General features: G+C 38.7%; 2 protein-coding genes and 2 pseudogenes across 6 annotated transcripts; all 4 read right to left on the bottom strand.

Annotated features, from left to right (window-relative positions):
- Positions 1-5018: 5018 nt before the first annotated feature.
- Positions 5019-6839, bottom strand: LOC126787491 (UDP-glycosyltransferase 87A1-like). Its single transcript, XM_050513365.1, has 2 exons — positions 6344-6839; positions 5019-5899 (listed from the first exon to the last, which is right to left on the bottom strand). Exons 1-2 carry the CDS (start codon positions 6837-6839, stop codon positions 5019-5021), a joined length of 1377 nt encoding a protein of 458 aa, XP_050369322.1.
- A 2014-nt stretch (positions 6840-8853) lies between these two features.
- Positions 8854-11792, bottom strand: LOC126787490 (UDP-glycosyltransferase 87A2-like; annotated as a pseudogene).
- LOC126785847 (UDP-glycosyltransferase 87A1-like) lies at positions 9540-15968 on the bottom strand. 5 transcript variants are annotated; one of them, XM_050511501.1, is made up of 10 exons: positions 15378-15968; positions 11951-13752; positions 11746-11776; positions 11527-11610; positions 10978-11047; positions 10822-10881; positions 10565-10734; positions 10227-10412; positions 9974-10059; positions 9540-9882 (listed from the first exon to the last, which is right to left on the bottom strand). In XM_050511501.1, the coding sequence occupies exons 1-2, from the start codon at positions 15928-15930 to the stop codon at positions 12878-12880; spliced, it is 1428 nt and encodes a 475-aa protein (XP_050367458.1). In that variant the 5' UTR covers positions 15931-15968; the 3' UTR covers positions 9540-9882; positions 9974-10059; positions 10227-10412; positions 10565-10734; positions 10822-10881; positions 10978-11047; positions 11527-11610; positions 11746-11776; positions 11951-12877. The 5 variants fall into 5 exon arrangements, with proteins under 5 accessions (XP_050367458.1, XP_050367457.1, XP_050367454.1 ...); XM_050511500.1 differs by lacking the exon at positions 10227-10412 and having other exon boundaries at positions 9541-9882; positions 9974-10050; XM_050511497.1 differs by lacking the exon at positions 10227-10412 and having other exon boundaries at positions 9542-9882.
- A 730-nt stretch (positions 15969-16698) lies between these two features.
- On the bottom strand, positions 16699-19243 carry LOC126785851 (UDP-glycosyltransferase 87A1-like; annotated as a pseudogene).
- Between the last annotated feature and the right edge of the window lie 4414 nt (positions 19244-23657).

The raw sequence follows: 23657 nt of genomic DNA, 5'->3' as shown, positions 1-23657 counted from the left end.
CTGAGTTCAAAATACAACTCAGTCAAACCGATTATTACAACCCAAATTATAATTCAATATTATAACAATGGAATTGCGTAATCCTCACAACAAACTCACAAGATAGTCACACAAAATCCTCACACCAGCTGGAGATAAATAACTTCAAGTCCACTGAGCGGTACGTCAATTCCCACTAATCCACACCTGCAGAGTTATCCACTACACCATCGAATTGGTGCACCGGGATTGTAAACACAAACCCGGTAAGCTTTACAGCTCGTATGAGTAAAATGAAAATATAACTCGCATAACAATATATTCGAAAATCCAGAAATCAAACAAATATAAATGCACTCATGAGTCAATGAACGGCCCATCTGGTCGTCCCAAAGAAATATGAAATAAAACGCTCATGAGAAATTAAGTAACCCTTATGGTTACCCAAATGCATTTATATTACGGGTACCAAGAACGCTGGTACACATCTGTTACCCCTCTCGTAATACACCGCCGATATTGGATAGCCACCCGCTACCCAACATCCAAAACAATCTGAGTACACATGAGCAGATAACCACCCGTTACCTCACATGCAGTACTACGGCAGACAGACTAGAGCTCTAACTGTATCGTAACTTTCGCCCGGCCAAAGGCTAGGTTCCGACTTGCCAAACACGTACAATAATCTCACATCATATTGTACCAAATCACATCCGAAGAAAAATCAACATTTTAACAATCTCAATGTTAAAATCACGTACAATAATCTCACATCATATTGTACCAAAAATCATGTCCGAAGACAAATCAACATTTTAACAATCTCAATGTTAAAATCACGTACAATAATCTCACATCATATTGTACCAAAAATCATGTCCGAAGACAAATCAACATTTTAACAATCTCAATGTTAAAATCACGTACAATAATCTCACATCATATTGTACAAATCAAAATCACATGCTCGATATTTAAATCTTGTCATCGAAATGACATAAATCACGATAAAATCATAACAGTATATTATATAGCAAACTATATATATATGTACATATTTACCATTTATACAATATATATATATAATCCATTATATCATATACATGTCATATTTCATAAACACGTCTGAAGACAAAAACTCGTCCGAAGACAAAACTCGTCCGAAGACAAAACATTTTAACAAACTCATGTTAAAACCACGTACAATAATCACACCTCATATTGTACAAAAATCAAATCACATGCTCAATATTTAATTCTCGTCATTCGAAATGACCAATTCCAATGAATTCATAACAGTATATAATATAGCAAACTATATATATATATGTACTTATTACCATTTATACGATATATATGTAATTCACTATATTGTATACGTGTCGTAATTCAATCTTAAAAACTCTTGCAAAATCTTGAATCACCGCAAGGGTAGATTCGTAAATAAGTGAGATTTTACTCACCTTATCGACTCGAGCGTAATTCCACAATTTCCGAAGATAATTCATTTCCTTGATTTATCGATCACCTTGAAAAGATAAGAAAAGAATTTAGAAACGTTTCGTAAACCTTTAAATGCCAAAACAGTAATAAACTGTTACTGTTCAGCAATTTTTGGTTTTTACGAAGTTACTGTTCACAGGTACTGTGCACATGTACTGTTCACAGTTACTGTTCATGTATTACTGTACAAAAACACGCATAATACGTATTTCAGTATGTATACATACTGTTTACGTATTTATGTACATATATATACTGTTTACGTATTTTTGTACGTATATATACTGTTCAAATGTAAATACAATCTCAGTAAATGAAATTTACTAAATTACCTTTTAGAAATTACTTTTTACAATTACTGAAAGTAATTTATATTTACATTTACCGTACGTAAAATTTAATTTACATTTACCGTACGTAAATAAATTTACATTTACATTTACCGTACGTAAGTAAATTACCAAAATACCCTTCTGGAATACTTTTCACGCCGCCGCACGTGGCGGCGCGTGTGGTACACGCGCCACTCGCCACTCGCCGGTGACCGCGCGTGGTGCCCACGCGCCGACGCTAACCACGACGCGTGTCACGCCACCGCCGTGCGCAATCTCTTCCTCTCCTCCTCCTCTACCTACCTACGGTTCCAAACCGCCCCTAGGCTACCTCACACCCTTCCCACGCGCCGCCTAAGGCGGCGGTATCTCCAAATCTCCTCCACCCCCGATTCTTCCCCAAATCTCCATCAATCAATCACCAAACCATTCACACACATCACAACATCAAATTGAATGCATTCTTACCTAGATCGGAGCTCAAAATGCGTCGGAAGTGATAGAATCGTCGATGAGCTTCTCGCAGGATCTTCGATCGTCGATCCGGCTCCTTGGCGGCGAAACGATGCACGGGGTGCTTGCAGGTGGCAGCTGAGGGTCTAGCGATGCCCTAGAGGATGGCGGTGGAGGTCACTGCAGCTTGGAGGCAGAGAGTGAGGCGCGAGGCAGAGGGAGACTCGGGGGAACGAGCGAAGCTTTCGGCAGCGAGGCAGAGCGCCGCAAGCTCGGGGTCGCTTGCAGGGGGACTTGCGAGGCCGTAGGGAGCGGCGGTGCTAGCCACGAAGGGTTGAGGACGGAGATCGGGGAAGGAGAGTGACTCGGGAGAGAGGGGGAAGGAGGGAGGCGCGAATCGGGGAGAGAGAATGGGGAGGGAGGCAGATGGAAGCGAGAGATAAGGGTTTCCTGAAATGGAAACCCTAATCACAAAATACCCTTTTATACTCGTTTTCAAAATCGGAAACTAACTTCCGACGTTAATAACTTTCACCTCCGACGTCCGATTCGAACGCGTCACATGTCCACGCACTCGTATCGACGAGCTCTACAACTTTCGTGAAGGATGTTTTCGCAACCGAGCGACGGAATAAAAGCCGATATATACGTTGCGGTAATGTTACGTTTTCTAATTAAACGATCCGAGAACGTTTCCGTTTTCGTTTCGAAATGACGCAAACCTCCAATTGTCGTCTTGAATTAATTTCACAAGTTTAACACTTTGAAAATACTCGACATTTAGTTTCTAAAAATTCGGGTTATTACAGTGTTAGAAGCCACACCTTAAGGTTTTGTCCTCTAAATAGAAGTATTGTGATAATACTTCGATGATTCATCTTCCCTCTAAATATCTTGGTTAATAGTGGGACACAGCAGTGGAACGTACCTTACCTATTTTGACTACTTTGCTAGAGTACTGTTTGATATGGGAGCATCACACTCTTTTATTATTAGTTCGGTAGTGGAGGTGTTAGGGTTGATTCCTACATCTCCTGGACGCTCTTTATGTGTCACTTCATCTCTTTGAGTGTCTCTCGAGCTTGAGACAATCTACAAGGCTTTTCCTATTGTGATTGGGGGTAGGGAATTCTCTGCTTCCTTGATAGTGATTCTGGACCACACCTATGATGTGATCTTAGGAATTGATTGGTTGATGCCACATCATGCTTTGATCGATTGCTTTGACATGGGAGGATTTTTCCATAGTCCCGGGGAGCCAATTTTTCGTTATCGTTGCCTCAAGTCGGATAATGCCATGAGAGTAGGAGTCTTGGCACGTGTGGAGTTTGTGGATCAGGAAGTAGCTATTACATACATTGTTGTGGTATCCGAGTATAGTGAGGTGTTTCAGGAGATACCGGGTTTACCTCCTCGGAGAGTTGTTGAATTATGCATGGATGTCGTTGCCTTAAGTCGGATAATGTCATGAAAGTAGGAGTCTTGGCACATGTGGAGTTTGTGGATCAGGAAGTAGCTATTGCATACATTGTTGTGGTATCCGAGTATAGTGAGGTGTTTCAGGAGATACCGGGTTTACCTCCTCGGAGAGTTGTTGAATTCTGCATGGATGTAGTACCCGGTACAACACCTGTGTCGAAGGTGCATTATATGATGGGGCAGAACGAGCTTAAAGAGTTGAAAATGCAGATAGATTGGCTATTGGACCAAGGGTTCATTAGACCTAGTGTCACACATTGGGGTGCGCCGGTGTTATTCGTGAAGAAGAAAGATGGTTCTCTGTAGTTGTGTGTGGACTATATGAAATTGAATAAGGTGACCATCAAGAATATGTATTTTTTACCTAGGATTGATGACTTATTTGATCAGCTTAGATGGGCTACGGTATTCTCTAAGATTGATCTGAGATCCGGTTACCATCAACTCAAGGTGAAGAAGTTACATGAATGCTAACTGGTTTGAATAGATAGATTTCCATCAGAGTAGAGACCTATCAAGAAGTCTTGATGGAGAGTGTTGATCTTGCATTGAGAGATATTGAGTGTTTCATGAATTATTGAAAGCTAAAATGTTGAAACTGTAGATGAAACGCATAAACGGTTTACATGACTACATTGTGATTCAATTTAATTAAGGAGAATAGTACCCCAAGTCTATCCAGGGATAACAAGCAAATACCTATACTACCATTATATGACTAACACACTCGTCAGTCCAAAGTCCCACCGTCACTGTTTTTGTCATAGTAAACTAACGGAACGAAATGAATAAAATTGTAAATAAATAAAAGACGAAGGATATACAAATTAAAATTCAAACCCGAATAACAAATACAACGTCTTTGTTACTAAGTACTCACTTTTCAGATTGATTAACAGTATCTTTTACAAAACGTATTCTATATACGGCACTGGATGAACAAATCATGATTTTTGAGACACGAGAATGCATCAGAGCATTCAAAAATAGGAGAAATAACTCATATTTATGGATTTAAGCTCGCTTTCTCAACAATTTACGCACAACAACGACAACATTAAACATGGTCATATACGATAAAAACATCATTTTGAAAACACATTCATAAACTTACTGAATTGAATCAAGTAAAACATGTCGTTACACATTTTTAATTAAACAATAGTCCAAATGCAATTGACCATGCTCCAAAATCATATTTAAACTATCACAATACAATCTCCAACAAGAAGACCCCCTTTTTTTTTGGTCGAACTCCAACAAGAAGACTCACTTATGCTTAATCTCCTCTGAAATGTCTCCAACGAAGGCATTAATATTGGCTTTAGTTGATCCACCTTTTGCAATGGCACCTTTCCATATCTGTTGGAGTTCACTTGCTCTCTCTCTCATTTCTTTCCCTTCATCATGTTCCAAATCCATAAATGTTTTCACTAACATTGCAATTTCCTCACTAGTCACCAAATAGTCGATTTTTGCCTCAGTACTCTTCACCCTCCACCCCGTTTTCCAATCCTCCACAATCACCTTACTGTTCATACCTTGGTCAAAAACTATGGGAAAGGTAAGAAAAGGAACACCTGAGAAAGCACCTTCTCTAACTGAGTTCCACCCACAGTGTGACCAAAATCCACCAACAGAAGAATGGGACAACACCCTTATTTGGTCACACCAAGGAACAACTAACCCCATATCACCAGAAACCTCCTGTAACCTATTCATTTCAGCGCGCGCCACCCAAAAGAATCGAGCACCACTCTTGCGTAAACCAACTGCAATCTCATCCATTTGAGCACTAGAAACAGAAAGAAAGCTTCCCATAGAGATATATAAAACGGAGCTACAAGGTTGAGAGTCTAACCACTGTAGATGGTTAGTACCACTAGCACTAATAGCTTTGAAGATAGGTATTAATGGGCCAATTGTGTAAACCGGTAGTGAGAGTTGTGATCTTAAAACATCGATTACTTGGGTTTCAAGCTCATAGATAGAGGTGATAAAGAGATACTGTGCTTTAAGCACCCAAGTAAAAGCACGCTTGAGGATATAGTCTAGAATTTTTGATTGCTTTCCATCAATGGAACTAGTAGTGTCCGCTAATCGTATGGAAGAAACTCCTGGGATGTAGTCGACCCGTTCATTGCCTTTCTCTGTCAACGAAGTTGGAAGACAACAAAACAATTATGCTAAACGTGATTTAAATCGCAATTGATTCATAACAATCACAATTCAGTGTGTTATATAATGAACTTCTTTTCTTTAGATAATGAACATATTCTGTTCAGAAAAAAAAAACTAGTGTGATGTAAGTGTGATTCATAAAAGAAAAATCAAATAGATTCTTAAATTAAAACCACGACTTACTTTCTGAATTTTGTAAAGACATATGTACGTGTTAGTGTCCGGTGACTTCTCCATCAAGATTAACTTATTTTTCTCCTAGCAGAAAATTAAGCATCTCCAACATATTTCTCATCCCAAATTTCAAAATCAATTCTTTTTCCATTGTAATATTTAGAAAAGTTCATGGTTTAAGCCAATATATTGTACGTACCGAAAAAGAGAGATGGACTAACAGATCGATCGATACTCACCTGACAAGTTAACTGGGAAGTGTCCGTTTTGCCGGAAGAGATGAAAATGGTGGTACACAGAGAATTCAGACCCGCACATTGGCCAAAGCGATACCGCAACAATATTCCTCCGGTTGCCCACTGCGACTGCCCAAGGCAGGAAAGTATCAGCCATAATGGCACTAGGCAGCAGCTCGAGACCATCCAGCAGCTGCTCAAACGGAGCTTCCATTTTGGTCATGACGGCGTCAAAGAATGCAACCATGTCGGACGCACGATCCTTCTCCGATGGGATTACATTAGGGATTGTGGCGAAGCGAATGTTGTCCGGTTTAACTTCGGAACCAATTAAGCCGAGCCACTCTTCTGTGAGGACGAAGGTTATTAGAATATCACTCTTCTGGGAAAGTAGTAAGTTGCAGAGGTTCATCATAGGGTTTACGTGACCCCGGCCTGGATAAGGCACTGCTACTATGTGGCAGACGCCGTAAGGTTTTACTGTGGCGGAGGAATCCATGTCGTTTTGTATGATGAATGATGTCTCAGTTTAGAATTTTGGTTGAGGAGGATGCATGAATGGCTTGTGAAGAAGAAGAAGAGCAAATTTAAAAGAGAATGACCAGACGTACGCACTATAAGTCTATCATGCGCTAATCTCAAGTAGGAAGAACATATTTAATTAGTACAACGCGAGCCTTTCGATTCAGACAACGTGGTTGGTGACCCAGTGATCGGTGCCTGTGGAGAGATCGATTATATCTATTTGAAAACGAGACCATGGAAACCATGCACGGACCATTGATGAGAGGATATTTAATTTAAGAACCGAACTTCACACATGTTTTACTCTAATTTAAATGTAATTTAATTTTGTTAACTTTAAATAGGTATCTAACGTCTATAATCTCACTCAAAACTTGTACATGTCGTCAACCCTTCCGTTTCATTCTGAATTTTCTATCTATCTTACAAAGGTAATTGTGTCATTTGAATAATTGAATCTAATTAATTCAATCACTACTTCAATTCCAATCTACTGGGTAAGGACTTAATAGCTTCGTCTCAATTGCATAGATCAATCCCCCATCCCCAAATCATCTTGAAAGAATCACCATATAATCATATATACTTCAACTCCAACTCATAGAAGTTATTCATCACAACCCCAAAGCTCTTGTTTTCCAACTGTCCATACTTCAACTCCAACTCATATACTTTGTCAATTCGACCTAATCGAAAATACCCTAAGACCATGAATAATTCAAAATCGTAAGCCACTTTCTCATGCGGCCTAAAGTGGCTGACGTTCTGCATAACACAGCTTGAGAAGAACCCACCTTTGTTGAAGACATTTCTTGGGATTTAGAAAGAGTTGAAGACGTCAAAAGCCCAATGGTGGAAGACGTCGATGATGATGCAGCCGGGTGGGTGTTGGGAGAGGAAGTGTTTTAGGGACTGTTGGAAAGCGGAGGTGTTGGTGAAGGGGGCGGTATCGTTTAGGAGGTCGATAGTGATGCGACCGTTGGGGGTTTGGTATGTGGAAACTGAGGGCATTAGAAGAAGTGGTGAATACAATTACCCCTGCTAATTAGACATAAAACTTTGAAACAAACCCACTGGTTGACGGTAAGTAGAAGTCTTGAGTTGGATTATAGACGTTAGGTACCAATTTGAAGTTAATTAATAAAACTAAATTACCTTTAAATTAGAGTGGAACATTTGTGAGTTACCGTTTTTAAAATTTTCACTAATTAATAATATGGTAATTTGAGTTTTACATCCGAAATCATTTAACTACCAATGAAGTGAATTAAATTTTTTATAACTTAAAAATTCACTACACGTGCATGTAGCATGCTCTCAAGTTAGAAGCTTCCCTCGTCAGTTGAAAGAAAATATATGTCTAAACAACCAGACAGTTCAAAAAGTGTTGAGACTTTAGATATCACATGAAAAATTTGAGCCATCAATTAAGGATTTATAAGAACTTTTGGGTCACTATTTATTATTAATTGATCTTGGATGTGAACGCAAACTGTTTTATCACGGTTCCAAAGACAATGTATCGAACTTGTGCATGTCTCAAGGCCACGTCAACTCCAAGTAACTTAATGTAATATGTTTACACATATGACTTCACTACTTAAGTACTTATGCATGTGAACGAGTGCATAATTTACATATCTCATATAGGAAAATGAGACCATTATAAAATGTGTTACCAAGTAGCTCCACTAATTTCCAATTGATTTTAGATGTGAAACAACGACAAAGTCCATTAGAAAAACCTAAGTAATTGAATAACTTCTAGAAATTATATGCTATGCCCATACACTGCAAATTACCTGAAATATAACAATTGCAAATGTATGTGCATGCCTCTTCGTTTTTTTTTTTTTTTTTTTTTGCATCATATGAAGAGTCTTAAAGAAAATCAAACCTCTAATTTTAGCATCAGTACATCCAAGAAGATGGTTAATTTGCTACTGGGAGATAAGAAGATATGATGTATTGTTATTCGCTTAGTCCTCTTAGTATTGCAAAATGCCTTGAATGAAGGCATTGATATTAGTTCTAGAGGAACCACCCTCTGCAATGGCACCTTTCCGGCTTTCCATATCTGTTGGAGTTCCCTTGCTCTCCTTCTCATTTCTTTCCCCTCATCATGCTCCAAATCCATAAATGTTTTCACTAACATTGCAATTTCCTCACTAGTCACCAAATAGTTGGTTTTTGACTCAGTACGTACTCTTCACCCTCCACCCCGTTTTCCAATCCTCAACAATCACTTTACTGTTCATTCATTGGTCAAAAGCTACGGGAAATGTAAGAAAAGGAACACCTGAGAAAACACCTTCTCTAACTGAGTTCCACCCAGAATGTGACCAAAATCCACCAACAGAAGAATGGGACAACACTCTTTTGGTCACACCAGGGTACAACAAACCCCAGTTCACCACAAATATGTTGTAATATGTTTGTTTCGCTGCGAGCCACCCAAAAGAATCGAACACCACTCTTGCTCAAACCAGTTGCAATCTCATCCATTAGCACTCTAGAAAATGAAAGGAAGCTTCCCATGGAGATGTACAACACTGAGCTGCATGGTTGAGAATCTAGCCATTGTAAATGGTTAGCAACAGTAGGACTATTAGCTTTGAAGGAAGGCATCAATGAGCCAATTGTGTAAGTAGGTAGTGAAAGTTCTGATCTTAAAACATCAATGACTTGGCTTTCAAGCCCATAAACGGAAGAGACTAACAGAAAATCAGCTTCTGAATTAGCCCATACTCATAAACAACTTGAGCACTTTTACAAATATCTTACATAGATCTTCAACCAGAAATAAAATCTGCAACTAAGAACATCCATGTGTGGATAAAAATAGTTAACTTATGTATACACATATATATGCATTATGCATATAACTAGCCAACGTCCTTGTCTTCAGCATTCTAATCTCATCAATACCATCATCACAGGTACGTAGGCCACATTTGCATAGATCAAAAACTTGACTTCCAGCTCCTCTACTGTCAATACCATCTTCCAAATCACACCTGAATATATTTTTGCACATTTTTCAACTTATTCAATCTCGATTAACTAGCCTATATGCTGGTGTGTTTAGAAGTAAGAGAACTTAGTTACCTGCAATGAGAGTGATACATCAAAAGATCAAAGACAAGCTCTTATTACAGATAGATCTGCCCAGCTGTCTGTTTGCCCTGCAATTTCTGAAAATAAAAGATAAGTAATAAATATTCTTCTTGTTTTTTTTTGTTAGAGGACATCCAAAAATAATAAAGATAAGTAATAAATCTTAAATTAGTGATAAAATCTGCAACTACATAAGGACATCCATATGTGAAGAAGATAAGCAAGGTCATAAATATTAGCTTACCAAAGCCGTAACCGATGACCAACCTTTAGTCTCAGACTAGAAAAGATCCAGCACACCAAAAAAGGGAGCCATGCTAGCTAAATGAACCCCAAGGTATTATAAGTTGAAAAATATCAAAAATAATTTCCTTGTAATGTCTTGCCTCTATCTTTTCAATATCAATATATTGAAATGCACGACATATTCCTATACAAATTAGAGTCATAAGACAAAATACGAAATAAGTAATTGACATACAGAAACATATATAAATGTTCTTAGTAAGATTTTTAAGACACATAAAAAATTACTTTACTGGTTCTATAATAAAATAAGATTAAGATTGAAATTTAGTATACCTCTATTGCTAAGCCAATTATCTGAATAAGCTGGTCAAATACACTAGTTTTTCTGCTTCAAATGACTTCCAGTGGACAAGACATTTGTATATAGTGATTGCTGCAATTGGCATTCCTTCATTAAATCCTAGATCATCAATTGTTACACATTTCATCAGAGCATCACTAACCTGCAGAATATAAATAAAGAGTAAAGAAACAGTTCCAGGAAAAAAAAATAATGAAAGCTCAATTTAAGTGCAAAAAAAAAAAATTACATGTTGCCTTTCAATTTGCGATCTCCTGAAAGACTCTGGGCCAAACTTTTTTTATGGTTCCTATATAATGTAAAACCCTCACTTTATAATCACATATAGAATATAATAGTGAATTAATATATTGTAAACCAATCTTGCTTTGTAACATTTACTTACCTGATGACCATCGACCTGTATTATAAGGAGGGGGGGGGGAGTTAAATCTGAAATGAATGTTCTTAAAAGCCTGCAAGGATCAAAGCCAAAGCCATGCCAACTCAAATAGATATGAAGGAAAAACTAATAGAGAATACTCAGGAATGCAACCACAGAATTTACTTATATATCAGAAAGCATTCATGAGAAAAATTGCAACAGATTAATGACATTTACTTTCAGCTTCTCATTCTCAGATTGTTGGACATCTAATATAGCAGGAAAAATAAACCAGAGATACCAAAATTCAACCAGAACATTTTTAAATTTAACTAGATTAAACATTAAATTAAAAGGTACTTGCCCAAACATCGTGTATGACTCCTTACAAATGAAACATATACAAATAGATAGGGTACACATTTAGCAATGCTTTTATTTTCTTAAGTTCATAAGCAAAGCCCATGGTAGACGGTGAATAAAGTCCCACCAAAACCACATATGGAATAGATAGTGATCGACTCACCCACAACACCAAAACCATTCAACCAAATAAGAAGCTTAGCTTACCTGGAGTTGAATCTGTCAAAAGTCCCTGATAAGACCCCAATCAAACCAATCGCCAAAATGAGTAGCTTCTGCACTCTAAAGCTTCTAAACCACAATAAACTAATCAGTATTTTAAAGAAAAAACTATAACATATTGGCAAAAGAATTCAATTGGCAACTTGACAATTGACATATTTAAGTGGAATGAAAACGAATTTGATTTGGGTGAATGAAAGGCACCTGAAGAACTAATTCGTAGTATAGTTCTCACCTGAATCAAATTGCATTTCCATAAGCAAATCACATCAATAAAGAGATTACAGAATCTCACAAAGATGAATCGGTATTCAAATTTCTTAATTAATACAAACAATCGCAAAGTGGATTTTGACGATGTGCGGTTGTGATACGGAGAATTATAATGGTGAATCAGAACAGTACTTACCGAAATATTCAGCGGTGAATTTTCAGGCTGAAGCTTGATCAGTGTTCTTGGCGGTGGAGTTATATGGACACATGAAGTCTCCTCCGTTGGTTTTCAGATTTTAATATTGGATCTTGTGGCTACCTGTTGCTCCCATTGTATGGTTTAGAAAACCCTAAATCTAGAGATTTGAACGAATCAACGAAATCTAGAACACTCACCTCCGCTAAATCATCTTTAGGTTTTTAACATAATTTTTATGTCAAATTTACTGCTTCGTCCTTGTTTATAGATATAGTTTCCCAGTATCACTATAAAGAATATTTACATAAAAGTATAATTTTTTTTCACAAGGGTCTCTTTTTTCTTAACAAAATAAATCATAATATTTCCCTCTTAGTTTTGAGATGGATATTTGTTGTCACCTTATTTGTCTCCTACTAGAGTGAGATGGAGATTTTTATAACAAAACTATTAGAGGCGGAATATATTTTTTTGTCTCTAATCACATGTATGGGGGACAAAAATTTTGTTTGTCCCAAAAGAAATTGTCTCCAAAAGGGTTTTCTCTAGTAGTGAAATAATCAATGCTTTCCTTTTCAGGTCATGGTCAATATTAGGTTAGAGATAATCCCTTATTTTCAAGGTCATGGTTTTTTTTCTTTATCAAAGAACAAAAAAAGAGAGGAAAGAATAGATGGAATAGTAATGATCAGATTAATTAGAAGAAGGAAATTAACAATTTAATCATAATTATTTCCTCTAAATAATTAGAAAAGAAAAATATAAGAGTGTTAACCTTAGTTAGATTGTAGTAAAAAAATGGATATGTGGTATCTTATTAGAAGGTGGACGTATCAACAGTGAGTGACAAATTTACTTCCGCAAAGAGTTAGTAGAAAATATGAAATGTTTGAGCTTAATTAATTAAGCAATATAGTTAAGTAATTAACATCTCGAAATATCCTTGATAAAAGCATCAAGATTGGAGTCTGAAGAACCACCCTTTGCAATTGCTCCATGACAAGTCTCTTGGAGTTGTTTTGCTCTTTTCCTCATCTCCCTCCCTTCATTGCTTTCAACATCCATAAACCAATGCACAAGCTCTGCAATCTCTTCTCTGGCAACCAAGTCTCCACCTCCAACTTTATCCTTCTTCATTCTATACCCGATCTTCCAGTCGTCCACAATTTGCTTCCCATTTGGGATTTGGTCCATAAATATAGGGCAAGTAAGAACCTGAAGACCAGCATAGACAGCTTCTTGAGTTGAGTTCCAACCACAATGCGACCAAAACCCTCCAATGGACTGGTGGCACAACACCCTCAATTGGTCACACCAAGGCACCACCAAGCCCATGTCACCAACACCATCTTTGAGCTTAGAAGCATCCCCACGCGCCACCCAAAAGAACCTAACACCGCTGTTCTTTACTCCGGCAATGATTTCGTTCATTTGGGCGTTTGAAACAGACAAGAAGCTTCCCAGAGATATGTAGAGAACAGAGCTCCTGGGTTGAGAGTCTAGCCACTGCAGATAGATTAGGTCATTACCATGAGGATTTTTTGAAAGCTCGAAGTGTGGAATGCTTGGGCCAATAGGGTAGACAGGTAAAGAGAATTTGGCTTTTAGTGCGTCAAAGACTTGAGGCTCAAGCTCGTAAAATGAAGTAAACAAGAGGTACTGTGCTTTGTGAGTGCTGGAAACAGCTTCAAGGGCTCTGTCGAGGGTAGACAAACCATCTCCATATAATATAGTGGGAAGATCAGCCAAGCGTGTGGTGGAGATTCCAGGAATGTAGTCTATTACTTCATCTCCACGGACTTGCGTACATGCATATTTGGCAACCAGGAATATGCACAGCAAAAGTGCCATCAGTTAATGTAAGATATGGTTTTTCCCACTTTTATGGCTTTTAATTAAGCTAGCGTGTAATCACATTCAGATAAAATATATGCCTACCAGCACATATATACTTCTATCAAGATTCAAGACTACAATAATATTGCACGAGGTGTTCAGAGACGGACGTCCGCAACTCTCCAAAAGTGCGGACGTCTCAGCTTTTCCGACCGATTGCACGTTGGCGACGCCGTTTTTATTGCTGGAGCAACTACATATGCATCCTAGACGTCATTATCATGAAGATGAAGTCCCAAGGAGAGTAGGTTTGAAGTTTCGGGACAGTTTCCGGTTCGTCTGAATAGATCAAAAATCAGTCAGGAGCGGCTCCACCGGTAAGAAGAAGCTCCAAGTAGAGACTTAGACACCATCCGGCAATGGAATATCCGTCGTCAGCGTGCGATTGGTCAGAAAAATTGAGAAGTCTGCAATTTTAGAGAGTTGCTTACGTCCGTCCTTGATCGCCCTATAGTAATGTTCTAATAGCAACAAAATATAACACGTTAGTTACAGGTCTAAGACTTACGGCCGTGTTTGTTTAACCAGATATACGGGTTGGATTTCATAAAAAAATTTATATCTGACCTCACGTGATGTTTGGAGAACTAGACATGGTAGGGCCGGAAAATTTTATTCCTATCAAACATGGATTTAAAATCCTGCTCACGGGTGTATTAAAAAAAGTCCAACTTCATTTGAAAAATTTCGCCGTTAAAGTAACGCACTATGCAAAGAAAACTACGACATCATCTCCTCCACTACAAGTCTGCAGCTATCTCATTTTGCTCTGTTCTAATTTCCGGTCATCTGTAGTAGTTTTCGACTCCATTCGACTGTTGTTCATCGTTGGTCTCATTCAATTATTTTTAGGGAAAATTTTCTCTTCAAAGTTAACTCTTGTTTGTGGTTTTCGATCTCTAGCCGCCATATCATTTAGGATATTCAATTTCAGTCCCATTTTCTCTAATTGGATGGGTTTTCTTCTCTATTGTTGATTCGAATCCTGGGTAGTAAGAATTTATGTTGAATTGAGATCAGTGTTCTATTGGTTACAAGATCTGGGCTTCCAATCAGCCATACATACATGGCTACCAAACGTGTGATTGGAAAAGGAGTGGGATTCTTTCAATCTTATCCTTAACCAGTCTGATCAAGATTTGATTTGTAATCAAATACAATCCAAGTTAGCAAACACAGCCTATGGATAGCATAATTCGAGATAGCATTGTCAAGGACTCAAAGTAGTGTTGAGGTTCTTTATCTCAAGTTTCATACTTCCATAGATGTATAGCTGATCGATTTACTTCACTTAATAGGTCATTCATATCTAAACAAATTTTCGGATTTATTCTAACATTGCGTACTATTTAATCTATTTTCATTAAGACAGATAAGCTAGTTATATATTTAGAATGATTACAAACCCATGATGGACATAGAATCCCCACACCATTTCTAATATATATTAGCAAAAACAATTGTTACAAATCATTCACATGCATTTACTTCACTAAGTTGGTAAACTATTGCGAGTGCGTATACGTACCTAACACATCAGCAGCAAAGTGGCCGTTTTCTTTGAGCAGCTCGACGTGATCAAACGTCGAGAACACAGAGGCTGACATCGTCCAAAGCGAAGCCACCGGAATATTCCTCTTATTCCCAACGCTTACGGCCCAAACCACGTATGTATCCGCAACTATAACGCTCGCCTCCGGCACGAGCCGGTCCAGAAGTAGCTCGAACGGCTCTTGCAGCTTGGTGTTCACGGCCTCCACGAATCCCCGAAAGTCCTTGGCCCGGCCGATCTCGGAGGGTATGACGTTGGGGACCGTAGCGAACTGGATGTTGTCGGGTTTAGGGTCAGATCCGACGAAGCCGTGCCACTCTTCGGTGACGACGAAGGTGATGAGGATGTCGTGTTGTTTCGAAACGAGAAGCTTGCAGAGATTCATCATGGGGTTGATGTGGCCTCGACCAGGGTACGGCAGCGTCACTACGTGGCAGGGAGCGTTTCGCTGGAGCTTCACAGTTTCCATTTCTGATGATATACCAGTGACGGCCGAAGACTTGCCGTAGCTTTCAGGGTTTGATGGCATAGATGACCATCTTTATCTTATCTATATATACTGGATGGCTACTAAAAGCCGCCCTAAAAGCCTTTCATGAATATTCTCTTGATTAGCTAAGCGAGCTCGTCATGAAACTGGTCGAAATACCCGAATCATCCTCCATTTTCGGAGGAACTATCAAGAGGTCGACTGTGGGAACAAGCAACTTGGGGAGATCGATGTGAAGAACTAAATTGTTAACTGCATCGAAGCATAGACGCATTTGTCTGCTACTAATTTTGCCCCCTAAATTATATATGTAATCTACATGGACATTTTGTGTAACAAGTGTACGTTCCCTGTGAGAATGAACTTAGAACAAAGATATATACGACTATAAGTGTACACCAACAAATGTCTAACATCATTTGCATGATGAGCCGCTTCGATTAGTCTTCCACTTGAGTTGAATCTTCAAAGATGAACTATCAACCAAATTAATCTTTAATTGAATGTAAATTTTGATTTGTCTATATTATGGTTTGGATATGCAATGTTTGTTTTAATTATTATTACTTTATACTAATTTTATTTTGCTTTGGGAAACAGGGATTTGATAATGGAAACTAATAACAAGAGAACATCAACAACAACGAACTGCAGCAGTATAGTCACTTAATAAGTTAATATACTATTAGGATCTTTAATTTATTCCCACCGGCCAATTGTGCATCATATATGATTGTGATATCACAATGCACATTCGTCATCCAATATTGCTTGAAGTTGCTTCTAGCTCTTACATCTTGATTGATAGCTAGGTCACTTCATTTTTGATAGCTCATTGATAAAGGCTTCTACACTGTTATAAGACGACCTTCCTTTTTTAACTGCTTGTCTGTAGATAGCACTGAGCTTCTTTGCTCTTCTTCGCATTTCCTTTGCCTCCTCATTTTCCAAATCCATAAAATTTCTAACAAGCCCAGCAATCTCCTCTCTGCTAACCAAACCCTTCTTCACCTTCCACCCAATTTTCCAATCTTCAACGATCAACTTACTATTAGGTACTTGTTCCCAATATATAGGAAAAGTCAACATCGGAACACCATCAAAAACAGCCCCGGTGGTCGAATTCCAACCACAATGTGACCAAAACACACCCAAAGAAGAGTGACACAACACTGTCAATTGGTCACACCATGATACCACCATCCCCATGTCACCACAATTCTCTTTCAGCTTCCACACTTCGCCCACCCATAAGAACCGGACACCGCTCGCCTTCAATCCGGCGGTGATTTCATCCATTTGAGCTTGGGGAGCTGAATGCAGACTGCCCTGTGACACATACAAAACTGACCCTCTAGGTTGCTTGTCAAGTCAGTCAAAATGATCCTCATCGGGCCTTGAATGGGTTTCCACTTTGAAGTAGGGTATGGTAAGCCCAATATGGTAAATCGGGATCGGAACAGTTTATTTTAAAGCATCGATCACTTCTGGTTCAAGCTCGTAAACTGAAGGTAACAGAAGGTATTGTGCTTTGGATAGGGATGAAACTGACTCTAGAGCTCTATCCAAGACATTAAGCCCTTTGCCGTAAAAACATGTGGGAAGATCCGCCACTCGTGTGGAAGGTAGCCCTGGGATATAGTCCACCTGCTCTTCTCCCCTCTCTACCAGGAAAGAAAAAAACACCAAACGGTTTTAGTGTATATATGGAGGTATATATGGTATAATACTGCGTTGGTATTTGGTAAGTTGCCTCATTTGTTGAAGCTTCCTTCTATAAGACGACTAAATTTTAGGTAAACTCTATAATAAAAGGACTTGCGGCATCAAACGATTAGAAGGCAGACATACATATGATCGAGCAGGCAAACTAATTAAGAGTGAGCGGCAATTTGTTTTAACTATTCAAAAACTACGTACTCAACTTCACATAGTAGTATAGATATTAATCCTAAGAAGGTACTATACTACGTACTATTCTATCACTAGCTACATGAAGTTTATTTATTAACATCAAATCTTAAATGCGTAAGTAAACTGCTCAATGTAACGTACTCTTATTTTTTTTGGTCAATACGTACTCTTATTGATGGTCGGCTAATTTTCTCTAAGGATAGTGGCAAAAAAATAGCCGTGAACATTCAATTATATTTGTATAAATTAACATCCTATTATAACTCCGTCTTTGAGTAAAGTTTGGTAGATTGATCTATGATTATCAATATATCACATGAAATTAGTGAACATTATATGAATTCAGATCAACACTCGTGAATTAATACCCTTAAATCAAAATGACCAATTGATTTAGATTTACATACCCTCTAGTTTAACCGGGAAATGTTTGTTATGAACGAGCAGATTAAAATACTGAAACACCGAATAGACAGAGGCCGACATGGTCCAAAGAGAAGCCACCGGAATATTCCTCACATTCCCGATCTCAACATACCACACCAGATACGTATCGGCGATCAAGGCCGTCACCGGAGGCTCGAGCTTATCGAGTAGCTCCTCCACCGGCGCTGTGATCTTCCTCAGAACAGTCTCATAGAAGCTTGGAGAGTCCTTGCCGCGACCAATTTCCGAAGGATGACCTAGGGAATGGTGACGAATAGCACGTTGTCAGGTTTGGGGTCGGATCCGATGAAGCCGAGCCACTCTTCGGTTAGGATGAAGAAGACCGTTGTGTTGAGGGAGACGGCGGCGATGGAGTGGCAGAGGCATAACATGGGGTTGATGTGGCCATGGGTATGGTAAGGTGGACTCAAGTCCACCCACATTTTTGGGAAAAAAAATCGTCTACTATATATTTTATATATATAGTAGAACTTTTAGAGTACTAGTTTATACATTAGTAATAAAAAAATGTATTAATGATTTTACATAATTGACAAAAGAGCCCTCAATCTCTCTAGTCAATCATGATGAAACAATGGCGGACTAACAAACTTGTCACTTTCTCTCTGCTTCAATCTCACTATTTTTCTCTCTTGCAGTTTGTCTTATTGAATTTCTTCAATTTGGAGACTCAATTCTAATGTAATTTATTATATTTCAATTTTAAACATTAGAGTTAAGGACTTAAAATAGGATAATATATACGTTACCTTATTCATTGGTTTATTTATGTGTACATTAACTCTTGTCTTTTATTGCATTTGAGAGATTAGCTCTTATATCTCACCCTGATTAATAAAGTCCTCCAGCACCGTCGTGAATTTTTTCGTTACAAAGTTCAAGTCCACCCAATGTTGAATTTATAGGTCCGCCACTGGATGTGGCCGCGGCCGGGGAAGGGCAACGCGACGAAGTGGCAGGGGGTGGTTGGTTGGGGAGTGTGGAGCTCCATTAGGGTTGGTTTTTTGGGAATGGGGGTTGATAGTCTGAGGAAGATAAAGAAGAGTGAGCTGATGAGGCTGGGCGACGACAACGATGAATGCGACCGGCGGTTAATGTAGCGCCAAAAAGGGATGCGTTCAGGCAGACGTCACACTCGTTTCTATACTTTGTTGGGCTAATTTTGATCAAAGCCCACCAAGATGGGTCATTAATTTTTGTTTTAAGAAACATAGATTTTATCTTAAACAGTTTAACAGAGATGAAGCCCAATATAGTGATTTCTGACTGCGTACTGTAATTCTTTTCGAGAGTCAGTTGAAGCAACTGAAAACGGTAAATCAATGCATACCTTTTAGCTGAATATTTGATTATCGGCCCTGTGATCTTAATGTTGAAAAAATATGAGTCTATTTAAAAAAAAACAATGGCCCATTGGCCCACTGTGATTGGACAGAATTGTCCAAGGACCACATATGATACAATGTTCCACAACAAAAACAAAATGACATAAAGAAAGCTAAAAGTAGCACTAGTAGAGGGTAGCTATTAAACGGATGGACTAAACTTTGGGAAAGTTAATGTATGCATGTTTTTTTCCTTTGGCTAAGCCCCAAAAGGTTGCTGTTAAGTCATAATTAAAGTTCAAAATATCGGTATCGGGAGATATATCGGGGATATTGGAAAACAAATATCGTTCCTCTTTCGAAATTATTTATTTATTTATTGTTGAATTACATACAAATAAATATAATTATTAATTTTATCTAGTATCAGAAAAAAGCTCTAGGTGCTTAAAAAGACGCACGTTGGTCAACAAAACTACAATACTCATGAAGAAAGATGTTCCATTTGTATGGGATGAAGCTTGTCGCAATGCCTTTGAGAGCATAAAGACCTACCTGACAAATCCTCCGGTGTTAGGTGCACCTATCGCCAGGAAACCTCTTATCCTTTACATCGTGGCTCAAGAGAGATCACTTGGGGCCCTCCTTATTCAAGAAAATGAAGCCAAAAAGGAAAAAGCCTTATACTACTTAAGTCGGACTCTCACCGAACCTGAGCTGAATTATCCGCCAATAGAGAAGATGTGTCTTGCACTCGTCTTCGCCATTCAAAAGTTGAGGCATTACATGTAAGCTTACACAATGCACTTGGTGGCGCGAGCCGATCCAGTTAAGTTCATATTATCTAAACCAGTTCTAATCGGGCGCATGGCTAAGTGGGCATTATTATTGAACCAATACGACATCGTATATGTGCCCGCTAAAGGAGTGAAAGGAAATTCGTTGGCTGATTTTCAGGCATACCACCCTATTCCAGCAGATTGGGAAATCTCAGATGAATTCCCGGACGAGAAAGTCTTCCTCGCAGAGGTCCTCCCTACTTGGAAGATGTTTTTCGATGGCTCATCTAGGGCAGACGGAGCAGGGGCCGGTGTTATCTTTGTCTCTCCACAAAAACAAATATTGCCTTATTCTTTTACTCTTGGGGAACTGTGCTCTAACAATGTCGCAGAATACCAAGCGTTGATCATGGGATTGAAAACAACGTTAGAAATTGAAATTCAAAGTCTCGAAGTGTATGGGGACGATAATCTGAAAACAAACAAGAATGCAGACACGTGTACAAATAAAATGTGATTTATTTATAATCAAGTGCGGGGTTACAATCTTTGTGAACTCCTCTGATTCTATCTCCGTATGTGACTTGGCTCAACGGTGACATGCACTTGATCTTGAGAATTTGAGTTTGATTTGGATTTGGATTTGATGAAGAACGATCGATTTGGCAGCTTGATGATTCTTCGTGGACTTGAGTTTGGATTTGGATTTGATGAAGAACAAGCGATTTAGTAGCTTGACGATTCTTCGTGTACTTGAGTTTGGATTTGATTTGATGAAGAACGAGCGATTTGGTGGCTTGATGATTCTTCGTGGATTTGATGATCTTCGTGGACTTGAGAAACTTCGGGATTTATCGAGAGTGATATTGCTCAAGTGATTTTCTCTCTTCTTCTCAAGTCCCCTCTCTTCATGTTGAAAGGGGTATTTATAGTGTCAAGGTTTCTATTTTATAGAATATTTTAATGACACTAAAATAATAAATTTCTTTTAATTGTATAATTAAATAAATATGTATTTTCCAATTAATCTAAAATTAGTTATTCTCATAACTAAATTAAAAAGAAAATAATAGTTGATTTAATTATAACTGTTAAAGAATTTATTAATTTAATCAAATGTCCGATTACCATTTCGAATCGTCAATGACATTCAATTTTCGATTTAAGTCAGAATCACGTAGTTTTGATTACGATCATCCATTTATGTGCAGACACGGATTTTATTCGGATCCGCACCAACTTTGTTGACTTTTGGGCCGCGTATGCAATTTTATTCGGGTCCTTGGTCGATTTAATTATTTAATGAAGATGATTTACTTCATTAAATTTCATGTGTCTACAAATGCCCCCACTTCAAGCCGTGTTGCAAACATGTTGTCGTCACGTGCCGAAAGCGCAGCTTGAAGTATGCAATTTTGATTTGGAGAATTTGTGGAGCTAGCTCCCGAGGCTCCACGAATTTTGGTGGATGCAGAACCCTGCTTTCTACTAAAGAATTATTTCTGTACCTTGCCTTTTCCACTTGTATTATTAGTGTTCTTCTTTTCTGTCACGACTATGAATTCTAAATTATCATTCTTAATTATTGCCTTGGTTGAAGAATCATCAATTGCATTCGTATCAGCATTCGGATTCTTGGTTGGCCACTTAGCATTTCATGCATAAGTACACCAATGCTCCACCAATCCGCATCTTTGTTGTGGCCTTTAGACAATAATATCTCCGGAGCCATGTATTTGGTGGTTCCACACATTGAATTTGATCTGCTATTTTCATTAATTTCCTTTGCTAGTCCAAAATATGTCAGCATCACATGGCCATCAGCATCCCTGAGGGCATTTTCCGGCTTCAGTGGCCTATGCATGCACAACCCCGCACTTGTGAAGATATGACACAGGAACCACTATCTCAGTGGTAAGGTGATGTGGAAGTTTTTTTTTTCTGTTTGATTTGCATGTGTGAATGGTGGCTGACCACTTACACCTCAGAAGTACACCGATGCTGCACCAAGTTTCAAATATCTCACAAACCAACTTTTCATTAAAAAACAATCTGTTCAATGGAGACTGGCCATGTGTTTTGAGACAATCGTTGTGGGCGAGAATATTTTAACATGGCCACATGTGATTAAGCATGCGGAGACATCATGAAATTGAGTACATTTTCTCTTTGATTCGACACAGCAACCTCAATGGAAGAGAAAGCTCAGAAAAAGTGGAAAACACTACATCCTTAAGAACCAGAAACTAGGCTTGCTAGAATTACAATTCCTGAGACTCATCTCCACTATTTTCCCAGGGTTTCAACCCATTCAGATTGTGATGCCGGTATGATGCACTTCCACTCATCAAGTTTGCTAAGATTAAGAGAATACAAGTCATCCAGTGTAACTTCTTGATCCTTGACCTCCATTCTTTCAATTTTTGCCAATTCCTAACAGCAGCATAGCAGAGGATTCCAATTGACAACAAACCAAAACCAACCCCAACCCAGAATCTAGCGTTTGACTTCAATTCAAGATAGAGAACCAATTCGTCCTTCTCTAGCAAAGCCATGAAACAAGGAAGATCATTTGCACGATTTGGTTTCCAGTGCCCCATTTTGGAATTTGCAGACGCCGACAACACTGACTTCAACTCCCACAGGAAGCACTTTCTGTTCATCTAGTAGACCAATCGGGTGATCATGAAAAGCCAGAAAAAGGAACTCTATGCAGGAAGGATGGTTTTGATGCTGAAGTCTGCACATTGTGACGAAGAGGCTCCCACGGTGTTATTCAAGCTTCTTAACGACTCTATATTCAACAACTCTGCGCGATGCGGTACCTTTCGAACTACCGGCGGTTTTACCTACACAGAGTGCTACTGGGAGTGGGTAGAGGACGTTTTAAGCCGAAACAAAGACCTCATCTGAAAACGGGCCTCTATTGAGCAGTGTTTGCGTCATTGTTCAGCTATGATCGTTTTCCTCCTGTTGTGCGAGCTTGTTGTGAGTATTGGTGCCCTGCTATAAAATATTTTATACACATCGCAAGGGGAGATGTCTATATCTCTTTTGGACCTTGAGCATATTGGAGGCTTGTCTATCCTTGGAAGGTTTTATGACGAAGTTGTTCCACCCATTGCCGAGTTTTCTGCAAAGAGTAAAGAAGGGGAACTTCTAATCCCCAAAAGCTATCGTCATTTGTTTCTTGCTTACCATAGATTGTGCAAGAGGGAGCGTGGCAATGTGAAGATAGCTACATGGATACGGTATTGGTACAAAGGCGAGATGAGATACAAGAGGCCTCCTACCAAGAGTA

Source organism: Argentina anserina, chromosome 3 (assembly GCF_933775445.1).
Source record: "Argentina anserina chromosome 3, drPotAnse1.1, whole genome shotgun sequence".
Taxonomy (NCBI): domain Eukaryota; kingdom Viridiplantae; phylum Streptophyta; class Magnoliopsida; order Rosales; family Rosaceae; genus Argentina; species Argentina anserina.
Note: the sequence above shows the minus strand (reverse complement) of the source record. Positions and strands in the feature narration are given on the sequence as shown.

What these genes read in the sequence shown, in the direction of transcription:
- LOC126785847 (XM_050511501.1), bottom strand. Translation starts at nt 15,930, where the DNA reads ATGCCATCAAACCCTGAAAGCTACGGCAAGTCTTCGGCCGTCACTGGT. An exon ending in CTTTGCTGCTGATGTGTTAG is followed by an intron (nt 13,753 to 15,377) that starts GTACGTATACGC and finishes CATGTACGCAAG; the next exon opens with TCCGTGGAGATGAAGTAATA.
- LOC126787491 (XM_050513365.1), bottom strand. Translation starts at nt 6,839, where the DNA reads ATGGATTCCTCCGCCACAGTAAAACCTTACGGCGTCTGCCACATAGTA. An exon ending in CTTCCCAGTTAACTTGTCAG is followed by an intron (nt 5,900 to 6,343) that starts GTGAGTATCGAT and finishes CTTCGTTGACAG; the next exon opens with AGAAAGGCAATGAACGGGTC.